This window comes from Typopeltis vanoorti, chromosome 1, assembly GCF_054136105.1.
Source record: "Typopeltis vanoorti isolate ZY-2024b chromosome 1, IOZ_Tvanoo_1.0, whole genome shotgun sequence".
NCBI classification, from domain to species: Eukaryota; Metazoa; Arthropoda; class Arachnida; order Uropygi; family Thelyphonidae; genus Typopeltis; species Typopeltis vanoorti.
In genome coordinates, this window is record NC_143549.1 from 6,898,760 (window position 1) to 6,923,185 (window position 24,426).

The 24,426-nt window shown below is 33.5% G+C and overlaps 1 protein-coding gene across 1 annotated transcript in view; it reads right to left on the reverse strand.

Annotated features, from left to right (window-relative positions):
- The window catches only part of LOC150109762 (serine/threonine-protein phosphatase 6 regulatory ankyrin repeat subunit C-like), a 336,489-nt gene that overhangs the window by 15,826 nt on the left and 296,237 nt on the right, over nt 1-24,426 (reverse strand). The window contains 3 exon segments of the mRNA XM_090396213.1: nt 2,023-2,105; nt 12,150-12,229; nt 23,177-23,322. Coding sequence (XP_090252339.1) covers nt 2,023-2,105; nt 12,150-12,229; nt 23,177-23,322 — 309 coding nt within the window.

Here is a 24,426-nt window from a genome sequence, read left to right on the forward strand (position 1 = left end):
TTGGCTCATATTCACCCAGTTCCTAAGAAGGATGACAAATCATTGCTATTTAATTACTATCCAATTTCCCCTCACTTCAGTTCATTCTGAAGTAAAAACACAAAAAGCAACAACAACAACAAAAAAAAAAAAAAAAAAAGAACCTTTAACTATCAACTTTTGCATTGCTTCGAGACCTCTCAAACAACTATTAAATCATCACTAGTGTGGATTATATTAGTTTCGATGAACAGGGGAATTTACTTACTTATGTCACCACTTCTGGACAGATGACATGGAAAGTTAAGATCTCCAGTGATTTTCCTTGATCTAAAATATTTGATTGGGTTTTGCATACTATCTATTTTCTACAAATGGGTTATCAGCTTTTTGTCTGGACAGTACTTATGATAGTGGCTGGATTTTCATCCTTGAACTTTCAACTAATGCTGGTGTTCCACAAGGATGTATTCTTTCATACTGCTCTCTTTCTTCTATATATTACTGCCTTCCTGCAGATGACTACAAATCTAATAACAGTTCTGGTGATGACAGTACACTTCCTCATTTGACAAACTTTGCATTACACAGATCACTAATCCAGGGTTTTTAAATTTGAAATAGTGAGATCTCTCTTCACAGAATTATTCTGATCTCCACAAGATTAGATTTTCTCTTTTGCTAAGGGATCATTTTACCCTGGACAGCTGTCAGCCTTATACAAATCACAAATCCATCCAGCATCAAATAATGTTCTCATATTTGTGGTGCCGGACTTCAAAGCTCCCTAAAAATACTTAACTCGGTACAGAAGAGATGATAAGGTTGATTAATGACCCAACTCTCCCCACCCCCCTCCATCCCCAATTTGCTCCATTTTCTTTCACAAAGACATTGTTTCTGCTGCTTATATTTTCTACAAATATTTCCATTATGATACTGATAACAGTAGTTCTGGAATTGTAGCATTTTTTGTAAGGAAAATATTTCTTTATTACATACAGTATTTTCTAGGTTTTCTAATTTCTAAGTTTCATAGCCATTGTCAAGCAAACAGACAAAAAAAGATTAACAAAAGAACTCATAATGGAAAATACGTAATGTTGCATCACATCATTACTCTTATCAGAAATATGGTGTTATTAAAACTCTAGTTTGTTGTGCCCATAATAACAAATGCCACATGAGCATGGGATTCAGTAAACTTCAAGATGAGGATATTATGGGCAGATGAGTCATTCAGAAAATTGTCTAGAAGAGCATTAAGATTATATTTTACTTCACGAATCTGATAAGTCTGGTTTGGTCAGCCATGCATTATCCACTAGACATAGAATTCATTGGAATGAAAACTAAAGCTCTACACAAAAGTTATTTTTTTTACTTGAAAGACTATATAAAGAAAACTGAGAAGCTCATATCCATACACCGAACCTCAATAAGAATGAATGAATAAATGAATGTCTTACAACTTTCCTAACTTTGGGAAGTCATCAACCTAATACTCCTCATTCCCCTGCAGTTAATATGTTGCACAGATGTTAAGGTTTCAAATGTTTCTGTAATTTGTTTCTTTAACTCTGTTTGTACTGACAATAACTTCTAAAGAAACATTTTCCATACATCAGTAAGTATCTTGATCATTATTTTGTTCTATAAATATTTTCACTATTATCATTTGGCCTTGAATTGGAATTGATAATTTAACCACCCTCTTCTAGATTTTTTAAAATATATATAGAACAAGTATTTAACAATAATTTATTAATCCAAACTCATGGAACAAAGTTTTCTACCTCTTCATTCATTCTTTCTATTATTGTCTTTCAGAATAATCTTCCCAGTTATACATTTCCTAAAGAATACAATTTGCAAGTCTTCAAATCAAAAGTTAACAAGTTTCTTCTTTCATTTTAAATTGAACAATATTTCATGAATAATGTGTACTAATTTTATTCTTCATTATCAAAGAATAATATTGTTAGTGATTAATAATAACTGTAATGAGAGCAACTGGATATTATTTCAATGTAGAAATCTTACGTTTTCTCTTCTATATTGCTCATATTAATAAATTCTGCACTTTGGCAATTATTTAACAACACCATTGCTGAAGATTCATGTCCCTGCAAAAATAAGAAAATATATTTCAGATGAAATTTTCACAGGGAAAGTAGATTAATTTTTTTAATATCAAAAATCCAATTTGGACTATAATATAGCTGCATATTAAATTATACCTGATAACAAGTCATATTCTTATTTTTATTCTTACCCAATTATGAACAAGCTGTAAAGACACTTCATCTGCAAACAAGTTTGCAGAAGAAGTGTCTCCACAACTAAGCTGCTTATATGTAGAGGATGTTGACTCAGCATCAAATTGTATATTCCATCTGCCATGCATTAAAGGAAGGTCACTAACTGGACCACTTTCAATCTGTTGTGAGGTTTCACCAGTAAGAGCTAGAGGATGGAGCCATGCAGATAGTCAGAAAAACAAAAATATAATTTGTGAAGTATAATTTACTTTCTGAAAAGTGAAAAAAAAAAACAAAAAACTTACAGTAAACTTTTACTTTCTCTCAACAAAGAAAAAAAGTGTAGTCTTACTTCATGTGGGAGAAAAAACTTGTCTTGCTTAGAAAATAATATTGTTAGTGATAGATTTCAATTTTTCAAGGTTTCAAGATTTCAAGGATGCCTTCTTGTCCTTTCCCCACCCTCCATAAATTGAAAAATTCCATCAACTGAAATCCTGTATGATCCTTTCAGAAGTTCATCATCATCATCATCACTTCTAAATAAATCTGCTACAAGTCTGCAAGATTCTCTGACTAAATTGAATAGCTGTTGTAATAGATATGGTATGAAGGTCAGCAATAAAAAGACAAAGACAATGAAAATAGGCAGAATCATTGAAAATGTCAACTGTGTTGTGAATGGAGAACCTGTGGAACAAGTAAAACATTTCGGCTATTTAAGCACGATTTTTACTGAAGATGGTAAATTAAATATAAAAATAGACAACAGAATCAGCAAAGCTGGTATGGTGGGAAGTCAATTGAATAAATTTGTATGGAATAAGAGAGAAATTAGTCGGAACACTAAATTAGCTGTATACAAGACAGTGTTCAAACCAGTTTTAACTTATGGATCTGAGAGCTGGGTCAGAAGTAAAACACTTGGCCAAAGACTAGAGACCACAGATATGAGAGTCCTGAGAAAGATTATAGGCGTGAACAGATGGCATCAATGGCAATATCATATTAAAAACGAGGATATTAGGAAAGAACTTGACATTGTCAGCATCCAGGAATGTGTAAGCAGAGCTAATCTCAGGCGGTATGGTCACTTAAACAGAATGGGCGAGGAAAGATTAGCAAAACGAGTGTTCTCTGCTAGGTTGGCAGGAAAACGACTCAGAGGAAGACCAAGATATAGGTGGATTGATACGGTCCAAAGTGCGTTAGATGATAGAAATATAAGATCTGATAATGTTGGAGTCTTGACAAGTAACAGACTGATTTGGAGGAAAATTGTAGATAGGAAATTAATAATGATGTCAATTTTTCATGTAGTACTATCATATCCTGTATACCCTTGAGGGTACATAGCAGGAATTTGATGATGATGATGCTTAGAAAATTTAGTATTCTCAAAAGAGAAGGAATAAAATAAAAATAATAAAAAATGAGGAGGAGAAAGAATTTTATAACTATGTATTTTTGTACCGTAACACCCTTCAATTATGACAAAATTTTAATGAATATGCAAGGAAGGTTGTACTATTAAAGAACATTACTAATGTTATACCTTAGTTGGCTTGTTACCAACTAAAAAGAGGATTTTAGTGATAATGCCAAAACTGTTATACTGAGGGCCAAAGATAATTCTGGTCAAAGCCTCATATAATTAATAACAGTAACTGTATAAGAAATTCACTATACTAGTGAGATGAGAGCTAACCATAATATTTAAGTAGCACCATGAAGATTATGTGTTGACTATCATTTCATTCTAAGCAAAAGTTGAAATCAGGATGGACATGATGGAATATACTGCAACGAATTTTTTAAATCCAGTATCTAGTGGCAAGAGTGTACAACAGGGATGCACAAACTTGTTAAGGCCGAGGGCCGCACAGTTCCACTGTTACTTATGGGAGGGCCGCCAAAAAAAAAAACCTGAAAGTTATCTACCATATATTGTTTATTTTATTTATACCTATCATAATTGTTACAAAAAAAAGGTAATAAAAAGTAAGTGAATTTAATTTGATATGTGACATTGCATTGATTTGGCAATTCTTTTGATATTTGGTTCGAGTTCTGTAGTAGCCAACCGCAAAATTGATTCTAAATTTTCATCAGTCAAGCGGTTCCTATTTTTCGATTTGTTAATATTCATGACCGAAAAAGTTTGTTCACAAATATATGTTGAGCCAAAGAGGCTTGCGTTTAATGCATTATCTAGCAACCATTTATAATTGTTTTTATCGACACAATGATAGAAGTTTAATAAATTGCCTTCGTCAAATTTATTTCGCAGGCTCTCATCGTTTTGAATGTCGATGAGGTCAAGCTGTGCTGATTCGGGTACATTTTTGGGCAAAATGGCAAAATAATTGCTAAATAAATCTAGCAATGGTTTCACTTTTTTAAAATCAGAAAACTGATCCTTTAAGGCTGATATCAAGTTATCAATCTTTTCAACATACACAGTTTTGAAGTTGACATTGAACTTTTCAGAAACTTTCTTATAATTAGGAAAATGGATGTAATTCCCTGACTTCAGTTGGATTTCAAATAGATTTAACTTGCACTGAAAAGACAAAATGTGGCCGTAAAGTTGAGTAACCAATTGATCATTGCCCTGAAGTCACGTATTTAACGTATTTAAATGATTAGTAATGTCAGAAAGTCACATAACCAATCCGGACTTTTTATGTCAGGGATGTTTTTGTTTTATTCAGTCATGAAGATTTCAATTTCATCAATTAAATTTAGGAACCGCTCCAATGTTTGCCCACAACTTAGCCACCATATTCACTTTCAATGTCTTCAAGAAACTTTTTAAATTGTCAGTGATTAAGGCCATGGGGTTTTATAAAATTAATCGCTGAAACCACAACTTTCATGACGTGTTCAAATTCAAGTTTCTTAGGGCACAAGCTCTCCTGGTAGATTATACAATGGAATTGTATCAACTCATCGTAGTGCCGTCCCAAATGCTGTTTTAATAATGTTACCAATCCAGAATTAGCTCCTATCATGGAAGGAGCTCCGTCAGTCATGATACCTGATAATTTTGTCAGATCTAAATCAATTTTGGAACGCTGTTTCAAAAGCCCACTGAACATGTCATTACCTTTCATTTGATCTCACAATGAACTCATTCCAATCAGCTCCTCGCTTACCTCAAACTCTTGCATTATTCCACGTGCAAATATTAACAACTGGGCTGTGGAAGCAATGTCAGTTGATTCATCAATAGCTAATGAAAAATAGGCAAATTTCTTTGAATAAGATGTTAATTGGTCCTTTACATTTTCCGACATTGCAGTAATTCTTCTTTGCACAGTCATCCTGTTTAACTGAATTTTCTCAACATTTTTGGCTGATTCAGGATAAATGTTTTTAGCAGCTATCTCAAGGCAATCTTTAACGAAATCTCCGTCTGTAAGTGGCCGGCACCTTTTTGCTATAAGGCGAGATATTTCAAAACTTATTTCTGTTGTGATTTCTGAATCCTGAATAGGTTTTGTAAACATCACTTGCTGACCTGTCAATTCTCGTGTTTTGTTTACGTAGTTCTTCGGGTAGATTTGAAAATGTAGAATGCAGACTTTCACAGTGTCTCCTTATATTGTATTCTTTTGGTTACTTTTGCAAATCAAGCAACGATATTATTAAACGACTGCACAAAACCATATTTTTCGGTCCAGCTATCCTGAAACTGCTGTTTTTCAACCTGTAGTTTGCATTTCCTACTTGGCCCTGCTTTATCCATTGTAGAATTTATTTTTTACCATTTCCTAGGGGTGATAATTAATTGTAGCAACCGCACTTACAAAAACAAAATACTCTTATGACAAATAGACGAATTATAAAATTTGTTAACATTATTACTAACCGATTATCGTAGGTAGACAGGCAATCGTGACGTCACAGCTACTTTGCTTTGCGCATGTACCATTTTTAAAAATTACCTATCGTGTAACTTTTTAAAGTTAAAATAATACATGGTGAGGCAGGCCGCCAGCAAATCAATGGAGGGCCACATGTGGCCTGCGGTCTGTGCATCCCTAGTGTACAATAACTTGAAAGCTATACTCTTGAAAGAAAGAAAATGTTGGGTCTCTCTGTAGGATATCTGGTATAATTCACATCACTCATATCAATGGGCAATGAATTTCATCTACTTTCTGGCACCAGTACAAAAGCTTTGGTCTCCCCCATCCTGAGGGATATGGATGCCACACTTTGTGGCATCCACATATAGTTTCCTCTGGTCTATCACTTTTAATGTGTGTTTATTGGAAGATATATACAGAGGTACACATGCTCTCACTAATATAGATGACAGAATAGAAACAGAAGTTACTGCAGAATACTATGCTTCAGTGGATGAACTCTACATTGATGACGTCAGAATCTCAGCATTTTAAGTTTTTTAAAGTATATAACTTAAGACATTGCAATTATGAATTGGCTATCTGAGAATGTCTTTAGACCTGGGTCTTGAAGGTATTTCTGAACTGTGAGTACATTTTTCTTATGGGGAGATAAAATAAGGATGGAAAACAATAATACAATTTCTTGTCAACTTTACTTTCCAGTATAAAAAAACTTTCACAATTATCACTTAATCCAAAGCATTATAATAACATGATAGTGCATACTTTTGCTATTTACATATGAAAAGATGATTACTGTTATAGCTTCTGCTATTTCTGTAGATACATCTCCCACAGAGATATACCTACAGAATCAGAATTTTGTATTCTATTATAGTGACACCCATAATAGGATACAAAAAAGATAACATCCTGTGAAGTCAACTGCATCGTGTACGTGTGTAATAACCTAATCATGAAAAATTTACATGTAAATTTTACTATTATTATTATGTAACATTTTTATGAAATCCAAGGACTCAATTGTGGGAAGACAGTCACAAAATGTACACAGTACATAGTCACCCATCAATCCTATGCTATCCATCATCCACTAACACACTACATAATTGTGTTAATACTGTGTATTCTCTGGCACCAATTTGCCTTTTATTTACTAAGTTAAAATAAGAATGAAAATATGCACGATTTTTTATCAAGTAATTATGCACATATAGGAAATTAGGGCAAACCGTGAAAAGTCAGCTACTGAAATAAATTAATGTCAACAGAACTGAAGACAGACATCATTTTCCAAACTAACAATACAAACTACTGTTTATTTTTTTATTTATAACAGGTCAAACCTAAACAACTGGGAGGATAACTACACAAAGTCCTTAAGGGGTGTGCAGAGAAACAGAAGGGGCTTCTGACCTAATGTCAAACTCACCTTCATTGGGTTGCATCCTATTAGAAGACATCCATTGGTGAAAAAAACAAATGCATTGGTGATCTGGAATTTACTGGCTTAAACCAATAAGAGTACCTCAGTTGGCAACCCAAGTAGGGTACACCAGTACACTACTTGGTGCCACTGCTGCATCTTATTCTATATGTTTATCTGTTGTCTGTCAATATATTAAAAATTCATTCCTGCTTGCTGTTTTCAAATTGATAATTTTATTCCCAATAAAGTATACCAGGATATAAAGGAAATTAGTTCATGTAATGAATAATTTTGCTCATAATGTGCTTATGCTGGATTCGTTAGTATGGCCAACAGAAGCTTGATGGCACTAAGTAGATTCCATTCATTTATTAGAACTTTATAAGAATTTATACTGTCTTCCAATGGGTGATGATGATGTGTATAATGTTGAATATGATAATATTATATACATCATCATCACCCATTGGAAGACAGTTCTAATAAATGAATAGAATCTACTTAATAAATCTGTATATTGTGTAAGCAGGGTGGAAGGGGTGGTGAAGCACAATACATAGCCTTTCCCACTCAAATGTCAACCCCACCTTCTCGTGGTCCATCCTGTTCTAAAAGTACAAATGGCGCACTGGTTACTGAGTATGGGCAGTATAACCCTAACACCCTAACAGAGTAAATGCTGTTAGATCTGCCTGTCCAGAGGTGCTAGGTAGCAGCCCTACCACTGGACTTACCCAGCGACAGGTTATTAACTTGCCCTGGAGAAATTCAAAATACTTTCAAGTCTCATGCAAAGAAAAGCCAGATGGACTATCAGGGAAAAGACTACAATTCAGGAAACATATAATGAAGATCACAACACAGAATGTGAGAAGCATTGCACACAAAGAAGAAGAACTTCATAAACAACTGTAACCAAGCTAACATAAAGATATGCATAGTAACAGAAACAAAGAAAAACAAAAAAGTACAAAAGAACCAAACAACTATATACAAATCTACAGTGGGGTAAAAAAAAGAAGAAAGAGCAAAAGCAGGTATAATGATTATGGTACATAAATCCCTAAAGAACAATATTGTATATTACAACTATTTGAATGAAAGACTAATAGAAATTAGACTCATGCATTAAGAGGCCACATAATATTTTTTTTGAAAGTTTATTTTTCACTTGGTTAGAGTATAATAAATTTAGTTTAATCCTTTATCCAAGTGTGAGCAAACAAAGTTTGCACCTGAAAGTATCTTCAGGACTGGGGTAAGGTGGTACAACACCAGGACAACTCCTTGCAAAGGTGGAGCAAGCTACCTTACCCCAGTCCTGAAGATACTTTCAGGTGCAAACTTTGCTTGCTCACACTTGGATAAAGGATTAAACTAAATTTATTATACTCTAACCAAGTGAAAAATAAACTTTCAACATCTTTCTCTAAATCCAGAGTAATTTATTAAAAAAGGGTGGCACACCATTTGGCAACTCCTATAGGTAGAGATGACCTGTTAATGCTTCTGCCTGGTATCTCCACTTGGGCCTGGCTCCCACTGAAGAGACCTCAATAAAGGTCGAAACTAGTCTGGGTAGTGGCCCTTCCTTTAATGCATAACATTAGACATATCTGCAAGGAGATGTGTTTTGCATTACAGGAGATACTGAGATAGTAGTGTTGGTAGCTTGCTCCGCCTTTGCAAGGAGTTGCCCTGGTGTTGTACCACCTTACCCCAGTCCTGAAGATACTTTCAGGCTCAAACTTTGTTTGCTCACACTTGGATAAAGGATTAAACTAAATTTATTAGGCTACATAATAATTGGTGCATATGCACCAGAAGAGGGAAAAGAAGAAGACAGTAATATATTTTATAAAGAATTACAGAATGCCATAGATAAAACAAGCAAAACTGACTATTTACTACTAGCAGGAGATTTAAATGCCAGAATAGGAAACAAAAAATACAAAACAAACATAGGTAAATTTGGCGAAGATACATATAATCAAAATGGTGGCAGAGTGCATGATTTTGTCATTTACAATAATATAAGAATAATGAATTCAGTGTTTAAACACAAGGAAACATAAATATACTTGGTCAGCCAGAGGACACAAATCAGTAATTGACTTTTATCGTAAATTTTAAATTAGCAGAGTTAATTTTAGACGTAAGAGCATATCGATGCTTTGAATTAAACTCTGATCATTATATGGTATCAGCAAAAATCAATTTAAACCAAAGTGGCTAAAAACACATAAAATTGAAAATTCTTACCAAGCAAGCTACAAAATTTCATTACAGGATCCCCAAGTTAGACAACAATATCAAAAATGCACAAACTTAAAAACAGAAACTACACATGGATCAAGTGACACAGACGATGAATGGAAAAATTTGAAACAAATTCTCACAAGAGCAGCAACAGAAACCTTAGGAATAAAGCACAAATGGATTAAAAAAAGAGGACTACGAGACTGGAATAAAGAAACAGAAAATATAATAAAAAAATTAAAAAAAAAAAAAAGGACAGTTACCAGAAATGGCTAAATTCCAAAACAATAGAAGCAAAGTATAAAAGAAATAATACGATTTCTTTTATACTTTGCAAAACGAAAGTAAGGAAAAAACATAGAGTGCTGGAACAATTTCGTAACAGAACCAGAAAAAGATTTATTTAAGCCACAACCCAAAACCTATAAAGTAATCAAATACATGAATAAAGAAATAAAAGAAAAGATAAAAATACAAACAATAACAATAGATTTAGAAAAATGGGTGACCTATTTCCAAAATCTCTGGACAGATGAGAACAATGAAATAAAATTTTATAAGACAAAGAATGACCTAACAGAAATTATCACAATGTTAGAACTGAAAAATATAATAAAGAAAATGACAATAGGAAAACACCAGAAGACAATATAAATATAGGACTATACAAAAAATGCAGGTGAAAAATTTAATGAAAGACTTCTGAAATTTTTTAATATGGTTTGGATGTCTGGAAAAACTCCCAACTCTTGGAAAAAAGCACTGGTTATCCCAATCTATAAAAAAAGGAAATAAAGACGATTGCAATAACCACCATAGGGGAATTAGTCTGCTGAATATAGGATATAAAATATATGCAGGAAATATTAAAAGAGAAACTAAGCAGGGTTGTAGAGGACAAACTACTATAAGAACAAAATGGTTTCTGAAAAGGCCGATCCTGCATAGATCCAATTTTTACTTTAAAATTATTAATAGAAAAGAGAAGAGAATTTCAAAAAGAAACACATGTGGCCTTTAATGATTATGAAAAAGACTGAAAAAATTAGTAGACAAAAATTGTTTATAATATTAACCGATTTAAACATGCCAAACCAACTTTTACAATCCATTCAAGAAATATTATATACAGGATATAAAATAGCAGTTAAATTAGAACACATCTCAGAATGGAAAGATATAGCAAGAGGAGTACAACCAGAATGTACCCTCTCACCTCTGATTTTCAATATATATATATATATATATTATATATATAAATAAAATTATAGCAATCTGGAAACAGTATAACCCATTTGATATACAAATAACCCCACAAATGAAGATAGATACACTATTATTTGCAGATGCCGGCAAAGGTTGGTCGATGGGTAGAGCCTCTGCTACTAATGGCTCAATTAAGTAAGTTTGAGCGCGGTTAGTAGTTGGAATGGGTCCAATCGTTCGATGCTGTTGGCACAGTCTCCCTCGATGAGTCTTTCGACTCCCCGGAGGTGTAAAATAATAATAATAACATCAGAAGATGATTTACAAAGATCATTAAATGATATCACAAAACAATATAATATGAAAATATCTAAAGAAAAAACAAAAATAATGGCATTCAAAGGAGATGGAAGATGAAAACCCAATAAGAAGTAAAATAGTGATAGATAATAAAATAATAGAACAAGTAAATACTTTCAGATACTTGGGGGTATGATCTATCATACGAAGAAGAAAAAGACACAGACACCAAATATCACGTAACTGGCATAATAAATAATATATTTAAGCCATCCCTAGTACAAAAACACACTAGAATCAAACTATATAATGTCTTGTTAAAACCAACTCTATACGGAAAACTATACGGAAGCAAAACATGGACAATGAAAAGGAAAGATGAAAAACGAATTCAAACAGCAGAAATGAAGGTTCCTCAGAAAAACAGCTGATATACCAAGTGGGACCATAAAACAAATGAAGAAATCTTACAACTCCTGAAAATAAAACCAATTAATTACTACATAAGACAGTATAAACAAAAATGGCTAGAACATTTAAATCGAATGGACAACAGCAGACTACCAAAAATATTATACAAATACAAAACAAGTGGAAAAGGAAGAATCAGAAGACCAAGAAAGAAATGGTGAAACCAGAACAGGCCACTTGGCCTAAAATCCATGTTAGGAAGAAGAAGCTTGTGTAAGCAGATTTATTAATTGATAAGGTAGTTAATTTTGTGAATTTGTGAATATTTTGTCTTAATTTGCATGCATTTTAAAAGCCCATTGTGTGTGTGGAAAGGAAACACAATGAATTAAAAAATTCCTTTTAACTAGATCTGAGTGTAATTACCTTTAAACATGCATGATGAAGAGCGGTGTTCCCCAGTTTATCTTGGTGCCATGAATTAGCTCCATGTTCTAATAACAATTCTGGAAGTGAAAAAAAAAAAAAAAAAAAACATACTGAATAATCTTCGCATGTTCTCATCATTAATTCATACTTATTGAAATAAAGTATCCAATAACTCACTTTTAACTTCTAATGATAAACAACAAAAGGGGTACAAAGAAATTTTAAATTTTAAAAATATGTATAAAATATCGATACATTGTTCTAAATAACAATGCCTGAATTTTAATACAGTAAACAAATAAGTATACAAATCACAAAATTTATATCTTTCTATAATCTACACAGCATCCTTAATGATCTACAAATATCATGGCAAACAATGCTACTACAAAAAATAAAGTGGAATATCAAGAACTTTCCTAAAAAAGCCAACTGCATTCAAAAACTTAATCCACTAAACATTCATCTTAGAACATGCATTCTATCTCAAAGAAGAATGCATTTCTTCCAATACACACACACACAAACTGCAATCCATAATAAGTACAGCTAAGTTTTTAATTTATTATATTTAAATAGGTGGTAAAGATATTACAGTTGCATCTGTAGGGGAATTGCAATTTCTTCTGCTCTTTCTCATAATACAATCCCATGGCTATACTCACACTGAGATTTCTTAATATCCTAAACACTTCAAAATTCATCTACATTTATTCTCATCTCAATCCCTGTCATTATTAGTCACTGCATCATCTCCACCTGCATGATATGCGCTTCACTAAGTAATTCAACTATTTCTGATACTTTTTTCACTTCCCATAAATCAGCAGTCCTTAGAATCATCCACAACATCCATAATCATTCTTCCTCTTACAGCTAATTTTTGCTTAAAATCTGAGTTTTTTACCTTCCTCACCATGCTCATCATTCTTCTTCTACTTCGTGCTTTGTATTGCTCATGATATGGAATCTGATACTGCTTTCCATAAATACTCCATGAAATTTCTCATGCACTATTATTCCCTTGCAGTTTCTTAAGCCATGGTACTCCAAATTTCAAGAGTTTCTCATAATCAACAGCTTTATAGTTCCACATATACTCTTCTTAATTAAAAATTCCATATATTAGCCTCCTCCCAGGACAAAATGGCACGTTAATTCTCCCCACTTGAAAGTTGTTACTTTGGATGTGAACAAATTCTCTGATGTTATTACACAAATAAACATACTCAAACCCAAGGTCCTACCATTACATGCCATATTAAGTAATTATCTCTCAGTAACTGCATAAATTCTATTTCCTTCTTCACATGTGCTTTTTCTCTTCTAATCTACGTCTCTATGATTAACGTCTCCAATGATTATTAACCTCTGCCTACTGAGCTAATTTGCTAATCCATGTTATCCACATCTTCTTTTCTCTCGTAAACCATGGAAGCAACTAACTGTATCTTTCATCTCACACAAGAGAGATAACTTCAAATGCACTACCCCCCCCCCCAACTCTACTTTCTGTCAAATTTCTACACTTCTTCTTTAGCGATAACTGTTCGAATACTTTTTCAGGCCAGGCAGATCAAATTTCCACGTTCATTAAGGTTTTTTTTTTGTTTTTGTTGTTGTTGTTTAGATCTTCTTGCATTTGGTCTCCCCACCTTTTCCATGATCTTCTCTGGTCTCTTCTCCTCAATTTTCATTTCAAACTTTCAAAATTTATTCTCTAAAGTTTGCACTTTAGTGGAACCTTGCTGTCCAAAAGTAGACAACTTACACTGTTAAAAAAAAAAGGTTTGCTCAGTGAAATACTTTTCATTATCATCTATTATTAAGAACAACACGCAAGTCCACAGTAATAACTTTAATTAATAAATAAGGTAGATATTTCGTACTAAAACTAATAGTACAGCTTCAGCGTTACAAACAGATAGGAATAGAATACAAGTAACGAACATTCGGTGGATCACCTATTAAAATACAATGTTGTCGCGAGCTAGGAAATGAAAGAAATTAATAAATAATTAATATTTAAGATAATTAGTTTTTTAGTTTTTTAATGATTACATAAAATAAAAGTCGCCTAGATCTTACAACAAACCTCAAAAGTCTGGTCTAGCACAACACAGTATTACCACTACCCATAATATCCAGTGGGATAAAGCAATTCTCCTTCATAGAAGCAGATTCAAATATAAACGCCTCTTTAAAGAAAGTTGTGAAGCTTTTTTACACCAACCGAATTTAAATCGAAATGATTGCCTCTCTCTCTCTCTCAAAGATCTGGGAGACTTTTATTTTATGTAATCATTAAAAAACTAAAAAACTAATTATCTTAAATATTAATTATTTATTAATTTCTTTCATTTCCTAGCTTGCGATAATATTGTATTTTAATAGGTGATCCACCGAATGTTCGTTACTTGTATTCTATTCCTATCTGTTTGTAACGCTGAAGATGTACTATTAGTTTTAGTATGAAATATCTACCTTATTTATTAATTAAAGTTTATTACTGGGGACTTACGTGTTGGTCTTAATAATTATACTATGCCCCAGGTTCCTCTAAAAATAAGAATAATTATCTCCTATTGTTTTAATAAGGAAATACCATGAGTAGACATATGAATTAAAAATTATATAACAGAATTAACTCATGTAAAATATTATTTATTAGTATAATTTTTGCCTGAGTATCACAGGCATCTTCAGTACATTTATAAAACTAATTAAACAATAACTGACAATTCCAAAAGGCACCACCTAAGTAGCTAATATAAGATAACCAAAAAGGTCAATAAATTTCCTAAATAAAAAAAAAAATACACACACATATATATATATATATATATTGGTAGAAAAGGACGATCATGTATAGACCCGCCCTTTTGCCTAAAATTAATAATAGAGAAAAGAAGAGAATACAATTTAGAAACACATACTGCATTTATTGACTTTGAAAAGGCATTTGACAAAGTTAAAAGAAACATATTATTTAACATATTAAAAGAAAGATAAATACCAAATAATATCCTAAAAGCTATCACAAGTATATATAAAAATAATCAAATACAAATAAGTTTAAATCATGAGTTATCATATACGAGAGATAAACAAAGGGGTCCAACAGCGATATACCCTCTTAGCAACTCTTTTTAATGTCTACTTAAATGAAATAATAATAAAATGGAATAAAAATTTACATCAAGGAATTAAACTTTCTCCTACAGTGAACTTAAACACTCTCCTTTTTGCCGACGACCAAATAATAATTACAAATTCTGAAGATAAACTACAGAAAGCTATTTTACATCTAAATGAGATATCCAAAGGTTATGGTATGATAATATCAACAGAAAAATCAAAAACTATGGCCTTTAAAGGACAAGATCCAGCAAGAACTAAAATAGTAATAGATAACAAGATCTTAGAACAGGTGAATTCATTTAACTACCTAGGATGTATGATCACATATGAAAATGAAAAACATATAAACATAAAAATTGCAAACTATTTAAAAATAACAGGTGTAATTAACTCTATATTTAAACCAAACCTAGTTCAAAAACAAACCAGACTAAAAGTATTCAATACATTAGCCCTACCAGTCTTAATGTACGGAAGCGAAATCTGGACAATAAAACAAAAAGACAAACAAAGATTAATAACAGCAGAAATGAAGTTTATGAGAAAAACTGCAAAGTATACCTTATTTGATCACAAAGGAAACGAACAAATTATGAAAGAATTAAACCAAGGACCAGCAATAGAAAAAAATTTAAAAACATGAATGATAACAGAAAGATTACCAAAACAAGCCTTAAAGTACAAGCCATTAGGAAAATGAAAACCAGGAAGTCTTCTTAAACAATGACTTCTAAAGCCAGAACAGGCCGCATTAGGCCTAAATGATGATGATGATGATATATAATAAAAAGTTCAAGAAAGATTAGCTGATTTTTAAAGTACTATCTCACATAAAGAGGATAGATGTAAACCATCTGTTTAAGTTAGGAGGGTGAAGTAAAGTTTCACATGTTTCTTTATAAAGCCGTTCCATTAGGAACCAACTTTTGTGAAGGACTCTTTTCTTGTTCCAATGAACTCTATGTCTAGTGATGATGACATGTTCTGCAAGTCTGGGCTGTTCAGGTTCAAGGTATTGAATATAAGACTGGTCTTCTAGCAGAATAGAGGCAGATTTTCCTGTTTGTCCGAAATAAGATAATCCACAAGAGCAAGGAATCTGGTAGCTGGATAATTAAGATGTAGAGGGCTTGTCCTTAGGAGAAATGAGAAAGGTGGAGATTTTTCTGAAAGGTCGAAAGGCAACAAAAATATTTAGTGGTTTTAAAAATTTTGCTATGCATTCACTAATGCTTTGCACATGTGCAAAGGCTAAGCATTTTTACTTTTGCTATGCGTTTACTAATGCCTTGCACAAGTGCAAAGCATTAGTGAAGGTTCGAGGTCTAGAGGTGCAGGAGGAGAGTGTGTTCCAGATACTGAGCACTCTGGATGGAACTGGATGGTATTTCACCATGAGTTTTGAGAGAATGTGCTAAAGAACTGACAGCTCCTTTGACTGGCTTTTTTAATGAAAGTCTGGCTATGGGAAAGGGGACCGGGGAATGGAAGGAAGGTAAGATAGTGCCATTGCATAAGGGTGGTAGCAGACTGGAAGTGTCTAATTATAGGCCAGTTTGTGTGTCATCAGTAACTGTTAAGATCTTGGAGAAATTAGTGAGGGACCGTATACAGCATTGGGCAGATGAAGGAGTGCGAGTCAACATGGATTTGTGAAGGGGTGCCTTGTTTTTAGTAATATGCTAGCCTTTTATAATAAAGTTACAAGCACAGTAGATGAGGGAAAGGCGTATACTGCCATTTTCTTGGATTTAGTAAAGACATTTGACAGGGTGCCACATGATAAGCTGATATTTAAGTTGCAACACATGGGTCTGGATGTCAGATTGGTCAACTGGATTCAGGATTGGCTGTCCGATAGGTATCAAAGAATTGTGTATGGTGGGGCAGTTTCAAGGAGGCAGAGGGTTACAAGTGGGGTCCCACAAGGTTCAGTACTGGAACCTATACTGTTTAACCTTTATATCAATGGCATTGTCAGTGGATTGCAAGGGGATAGTCAGCTGTTTGCAGATGATGTGAAGCTGGGGAGGGTTATTAGTAATAGTGCAGATGTGGTAGCCCTGCAAGAGGATTTGAATAAGCTAGACAGATGGGCAAATGAATAAGGGTATCGGTTTAATGCAGCAAAATGTAAGGTCTTCAGGTTTGGGACACATCAATGGGACGCTGCATACCCTATGGAGGAGCTATACTGGAGGAAGAAGGGGAGACAAGAGATCTGGGGTTGATGATTGATAGAAACCTGAAATTTAGGGGACATATCGCAAAGGTGGTGAAGGTAACACAGAGGATTGCTGCAATAATGAGAAGGATACTAACCAGCAGAGATAAAAGAGTTATCATTCCATTGTCTAAGACTCTGATCAGACCACACTTAAACTATTGTTCACAGATTTATTCCCCAGGATTTGAAGGGGATAAATTAACTGTGGAAAGGGTACAAAAGTGGATAACAAAGATGGTTTCAGGACTGTATAATGTTAGTTATGAGAATCAGGAAATGTGGACTGCAGAATTTGGTGGATAGAAGGAGAGGTGATATGATTGAGACTTTTAAAATGTTGAGAGGTGGTTACAGGGATGACATTGAAGAGTTCTTTCGCTTGGTTGAACAGCGTGAAGGAGTGATGACAAGGGGCCATCCATGGAAGTTACGAAAGGAAACTGCGAGCAAGAGGGTGAGGAGTGGTTTCTTTGCATGGAGGGTGGTTGAGCAATGGAATGCATTGCCTGATAGAGTGGTGAGAGTGAGAACGGCCAATGAGTTTAAGGAGTGGTATGATAGACTTTGTGTTTCTTAAGAGGGACCTCCCATGATGAGTCTTGATAGACTTTGTGTTTCCTAAGTAGAGGTTCAAAGCTGCTGGTTCAAATCCTGTGTGAGCATGGATGTTTGTGATTGTCTGAGAAGTTACTAGCGGTGGTAGATGGCGTTGGTGTAGATGATGATGATGGTAGTTGCGTTGCAGTTCGTCGTAGTTGGTGAATTGAGTGGTGGAGACAGAGTTGTAGAGTAGGTCCCCTCTCTCAACGAGTGTCTTTGGATTCCATGAAGGTGTCATGTAATAATAATAAATTCATTTTTTCATTATTAGGCTGAGAACTTTTCAGACAACCCTCGCATTTAGGCACAGCAAATTAAATTTTGAAATAGACTATAGAATAAATAAAGATGGTATATTGGAAAGCTAGTTGCATAAATTTTATATGGAATATAAAATGTATATTCCATATAAAATTCCAATATATGGAATAAAATATGGAATAATCTAATAATTAAAAGAAATTAGCCAAAACACTAAACTAGCAGTATACAAGACAGTGCTCAAACTACTTTTAAGTTATGTGATAGTTGGGTTAGAAATAAAGCACATAATCAAAGATTAAGGACCACAGATATGAGAGTTTTGAGAAAGATTATGGGTGCCTGAACAGATGGCATCAGATGGATTACAGAATCATATTTAAAATGAAGACATTAAGAAGGAACTTGTACATTGTTTGCATTAAGTATATGTCAGCAAGGCTAATCTAAGATGGTATGGTTCTCTTAAAACAGAATGGCAGATGAAAGTTGGCAAAACAGTTTAATGCCAAGATGGCAAGAAAAAGGATCCAGAGGAAGACCAAGGTCTAGGTGGATCGATTCAGTCAGAAGTGCCATAGAAGAATGAAATATTAAATATAAAAATATCCGCACACTGACAAATATTAGACAAATTTGGAGGAAAATTACTGATAGGATATCAAGCAAACGTAATCACTTAATCATGTAGTGCTGTCATAATAGTCACCCCTTGTGGGTACATATCATGAAACTGATGATTATATATTATTCTGAAATCAGTTATTAGCTCATTATATTGTATTTAGTGCTACAATTAAGCTTTTATATATATTTAGATTAAATACATTTTACTTATTTTTTATATATTTGTACAAAAAATTTATAAATAATTTGTGGTTCTTATTCCAAAAACAATCACAATAAAAAAAAAAAAAGCAATATCACTAATATACTAATATTTGTCATTTTTTCATACCGTTTTAAGTTTAAATTTTTTCCTACTAGCAAAGAATGAGTACTGATACCTATTTTTTTTGACTAAAAAAATCTTCTCCATTATATAACCTTATCAATATTTCCTATGGCCAAGGTACATATAACCAGAATTAAGAAAAAATCCCTGCACTGCCTTCAAAACTCTACTTGAAATCGTGTGCTCGTATGTATACCCTTCAGGAACAATACCTTCCTTTCTTACTCCATGGTGTATATAGGGTAGTTGCAAGTTGGCATACTATGGACAGATTGGAAGATCAGCCAACATCCACTTGAAAAACATAAAAAAAAAAGTGTTTTCCACAGGTGCTTATCATGACTGGACAGTCAAGTCCATAGTCATGTCTTGAGCACTACACACAGAATCAAAAGGATGAAAAATGACTATGCTTCATTGGAAAGTTCAAATGCGAGAAGCACTCTTTTTTTAATAACATGCAGCTTCCCCAAATTTCAATAAGATGTGTTAAACTCCTAAAATATTGGAAACAATAGTTTTTAGTCATCTTAAACTACAACCTCCCTAGCTAGAGTTCAGTCAATCAAGAAAGTAAAGTTTCACATTATTTTGTTTTTGCTTGTGTGCTCGTTACAGTTTATATTTTATTCCCATCCTCCTCCTCCCCTGAAAAAATGTTTCTAGTGAAATACTCAAATATTAGATTATTATTTAATTCATTCCTTGTGTTGTTTCTTTACATTAAACATCCAACATAAGTTTTATTTAGCACTAAGAAGACAACATAAAATTTAGAATTAGTGAGATCCAAGATATAATTTATAATTTAGCCTTTTCAAATAGTACTGTTAAATTGCACTAAGAAAACTAACCATCAATTGAAAATATTGTAGTTAAGCATAATTTTGACATTTGTGGTCAAGCAGAAACTCACTTCACTGGGAAATAGGTAGGGAAATATATTTGTACACAATTATAACTACTAAGTGATTTTTAATATTCATCAACTATTATATATTAAAAACCACAGTCATTGTCCTTTTCAATAAATAATAAGATAATTTGATATAATTTATTGAAGAAAGTTTCACACTTCAACCTTCAAAATGAAATCACTGGATGCATCACCGGGTTTAAAAATGCAGATTTATCATAAAGCTTTCTGGTTTTCCCTTTCAGTTGTTTCCAACCGTAGGTGACTTTGTAGACATTGCCCATAAAATATTCCTGGTGAGATTTTTACAGGGTAGTTCACCATTGCTTTCCCTAACCCTCCAATTTTTTTATGAGCTTGGGACCAGCATATGGCTGGGACATATTCATGGCTGTAATCTATGTGTGTTCACAGGGCCAGTTTGCCTGTTCTGGGGAACGAATAACCCCCTACCTCTGTATGAGATGGCTAACTCACCTTTAATCGAAAGAGACCAGATAAAGGTTCCTCAGGTCACCGACAGGAATCGAACCCAGGTCTTTGTCTATACTGACTAAGCTATACTCATAAAGCTTCACAATTCTTTATTTCTCCTTTCTAACCTTGGATGATTTCCGAAAACAAGATGAACTTTGCTTTCAGAATTAACCAGGCTTTTCATGAACTTCCTGGAAATAAAATCCAAAAACTATTATCTTCTTCTATGGGGTCTAACAGAAAGAATAGATGTGAAGTAATGAAAAATTCTCAGGAAAAATTTCCCTTATCTGTTATTTTGAAATAAATGTTTAGGGTATTTTACAAATTGTGCAATAAAAGTTTTACAATGATGCAACACTCCCCCCCCCCCAATCCCCCAAAAAAGAGGGTATTGTACAACACACATTTTACAATGAAGCAATACTCCTCCTGCCATGCCCCCAAACAAAGAAGGTATTGTAAAATTGTAGTCTGTATTGCAGTGAATACATGACAATACAATTTGTACAGTGTCCAGAATGAATGTGTTAATAAATAACCCAAACGAGCACCTTGATTTTAATTCTGCTCACCAAACTGGAAAGAAACTGAGGTATTTGTGTAAGCAATGACATTAAGTAAATTGTTCATAACCCTCCTCTTCTTGCTTTATGCTTCAACTTGTTGCGAAAATCATTCATCTGTCAACAAGAATATCTAACAATCCTCTCTTCTCATCAAAAATTTGGAATCTTTTCTTAACAAGAAAATATTTCTGGGAAACAATAATGAGTAGGAAACTGGGCTTTATTGCTGCCTAGGTTGAAAGAAGATTTTACTGCTATTTTTCATGATGATACCTACTGTTTCTTTTCTGCAGATGTTTGTTGTGACAATGTTACAGAAATTATCTATGTTAGGATGATGTTCAAATTTCCAGGTGAACACCATTCCCCATGATGTTCAAATTTCCAACCCAATATACAAGCCCATGGTTTTTCCATGAAGTGAGCCATTGCAATAAAGAAAAACATATCAAAATGGCTCGAGACAAAAACTCCAGCTTCATTCACAGCAAACACTAAAGCACACAACATTTACCAAATAGTCTTAACATGGCTAAGTCAGACTTTAAGCTGACGATGTATGGAAGTACAGAGCAAGGGTTTTAAAGCCAATACTCAACAAGCAACATATTACTTGGTGTAGCATGGCATAATGTTATGTAACAGATAACATTAAACACAAAAGGTTTACTATTTCTGCTATAATTTCTATGTAGAACTATAATTTCATTGGATTTTAATTTTAAAAATGTACTGATATTGCAAATATAATCTCTGAATCCTTTATAATTTTATGTATTTCAGGGTAATGTATTTAGAATTTACCCTTTACTTTGAAACCAATTATAGCAACTATTGAAAATTTGGGATGCTCTTTGAAGTCTATTTTGACAACTTTTTGAAGCTATCAAAATAAACAATATTTAACTCGCATTTTGAGGTGAAAGATTAGCAGCAGTATACCACATTGGTGGAACTGTACTCCAAGAGATTGATGAGACCAGGGACTTGGGAGTGTTGGTGGATAGAGAGATGAAATTTAGGGGACACATTGCAAAAGTGGCTAAATCAGCTCATCAAATCACTTGGTTGCTGAAAAATACTTTGATGAGCAGAGACAAGCAAGTTACTGTTCCTCTGTACTGAGCCTTGATAAGACCTCATCTCGATTATTGTGCCCAGATTTGGTCACCTAGGTTTCTTCTTGATGGGGAAGAGGTGGAGAGGATCCAGAGGCGAGTGACCAAGATGATAGCAGGTCTATGGAATGAACCTTATGAGAACAGGTTGAAGAAATTAGTTGACAGGCGGAAAAGAGGAGATATGATTGAGACATTCAAATTGCTAAAGAGTTTCTATAGGATTAATTCAGAGGATATTTTTGAGATCAGGACTGGTGGTGAGAGAACTAGGGGACACCTATGGAAGCTGGGAAAGAGTGTGGTTAGCAAGGGTGTTAGAGCTGGGTTCTTTACTTTTAGAGTGGTAAATGAGTGGAATAAGCTGCCAGAGTCTGTTGTGGGCGCTATGACAGTGAATGAGTTCAAGGCAAGGTATGATAGATACTGTGAGAATGTCGAATAGTTGTGTGGACATGATGTTTAGGGCCTCCCTCCATGAGTCTAAGGACACCCTGGAGTCGCCCGTAATAATAGTAATAATAATAATTCTGAAGCCTATTAAAACACTTGTATGTCATTCATAATCAGAATCTATATATAACAATTTTTTCTAGGGTAAAGAATAAAAATAATCTCAATCTAAAACTCCACAGATCATAAAGTAAATAGATACCAGGTGACATTCTTAGTAACTGAGCAAAACATAAATAAATAAAAATTACTTGAAAGTTTGTAAATTATGATTAAACAACAAATTATCTGTTACAGCTGTAATTACCAACAGTCTTGAAATGACCATTAATTGATGCTAAAATTAAAGGTGTCCTTCCAAAGTCATCAGCAGCATCAACATCAGAATTCTCCTTCAATAAAATTTGCAAACACAGGAGACTATCATGAAATGCAGCTGCATGCAATGGAATTCTATATTAGAAAATAAAATATAATCAGTACAAAAGAGAATATTTTATAATGAAAAAGAATAATGGTGGCATATTATTTCTTAAATTAGTTAAGTGACTAATACTAGTTACACAAAGCATAAATTACTCACTCCTGATTATAGTGAAACAGCTGGAGTTTTCACAAATTTATAACTAAAGTACATAACATTTCAGGTAGTGAAATCCCACCCCTTTATTCATTATGCATTTGGAATTACAAAGAAGGGAACTATGATAAATTAAGGAAACAGATTTGTTATGTGCAGTGGAATAATCAACTGAGAAGAGAAAAAAGCAGTGCATGGAACTTGGTCCAGAATCACTTACTTATAGCAATGTCAGAATATATTCTTAAGATTAGAGGATAAATAAAGTAGAAGTGAAATGGATGGATCATTGAATTATGCAGAAGCTTCTGAAAAAGAGGATGCTATGGAGGAGATATAAAGAACATGGTACCACTCAGCAGCACGAGGGATACAGGTGCAGGCTAGGAAGGCGACAAGTGCACTGAGGAAAGAGAACTTGGCATGAGATTGGGTAAAGTAAAACCCCTACAGAATTCTACAGTTATGTTGCCAGAAGAAAGGGTGAATATGGAAGATTGACTTTAGTTGAAAACTAAATGGAGTGTGGGTGATGTGCTGAAGATATAATACAAATATTCAATGAGCATTTCATTATTCACATAGGGGATTAGTATTAGTGTTGAATAACACCAAGAAGAGGGAGAGAAGATTGATAGTTAAACAATGGGAAGTGTTTAGAATATAAGCAACCCTGATGCTAACAAGAATGTCAACAAGAAAAATGTTTAAAAAAAAAAAACATATCAGCTGAATTAATTAATACTGGCAAGACACTTAAAAGGAAGGATTGGAAACAGTGTAATATCAAGTACATGTCAAAGATTCAACAAAACTAAACTTAAAACTCAAACGGAATAACATTGCTTCAGCTTTGATAATGAATATTTGAATAAATAACACTTTTTCTTTAATCACCAGAGTCAATAATAACAAAGAGAACAGTAAAACCTGATGAAATATTGGATATTAGAGTTCTAACAACTGTAGCCATTGGA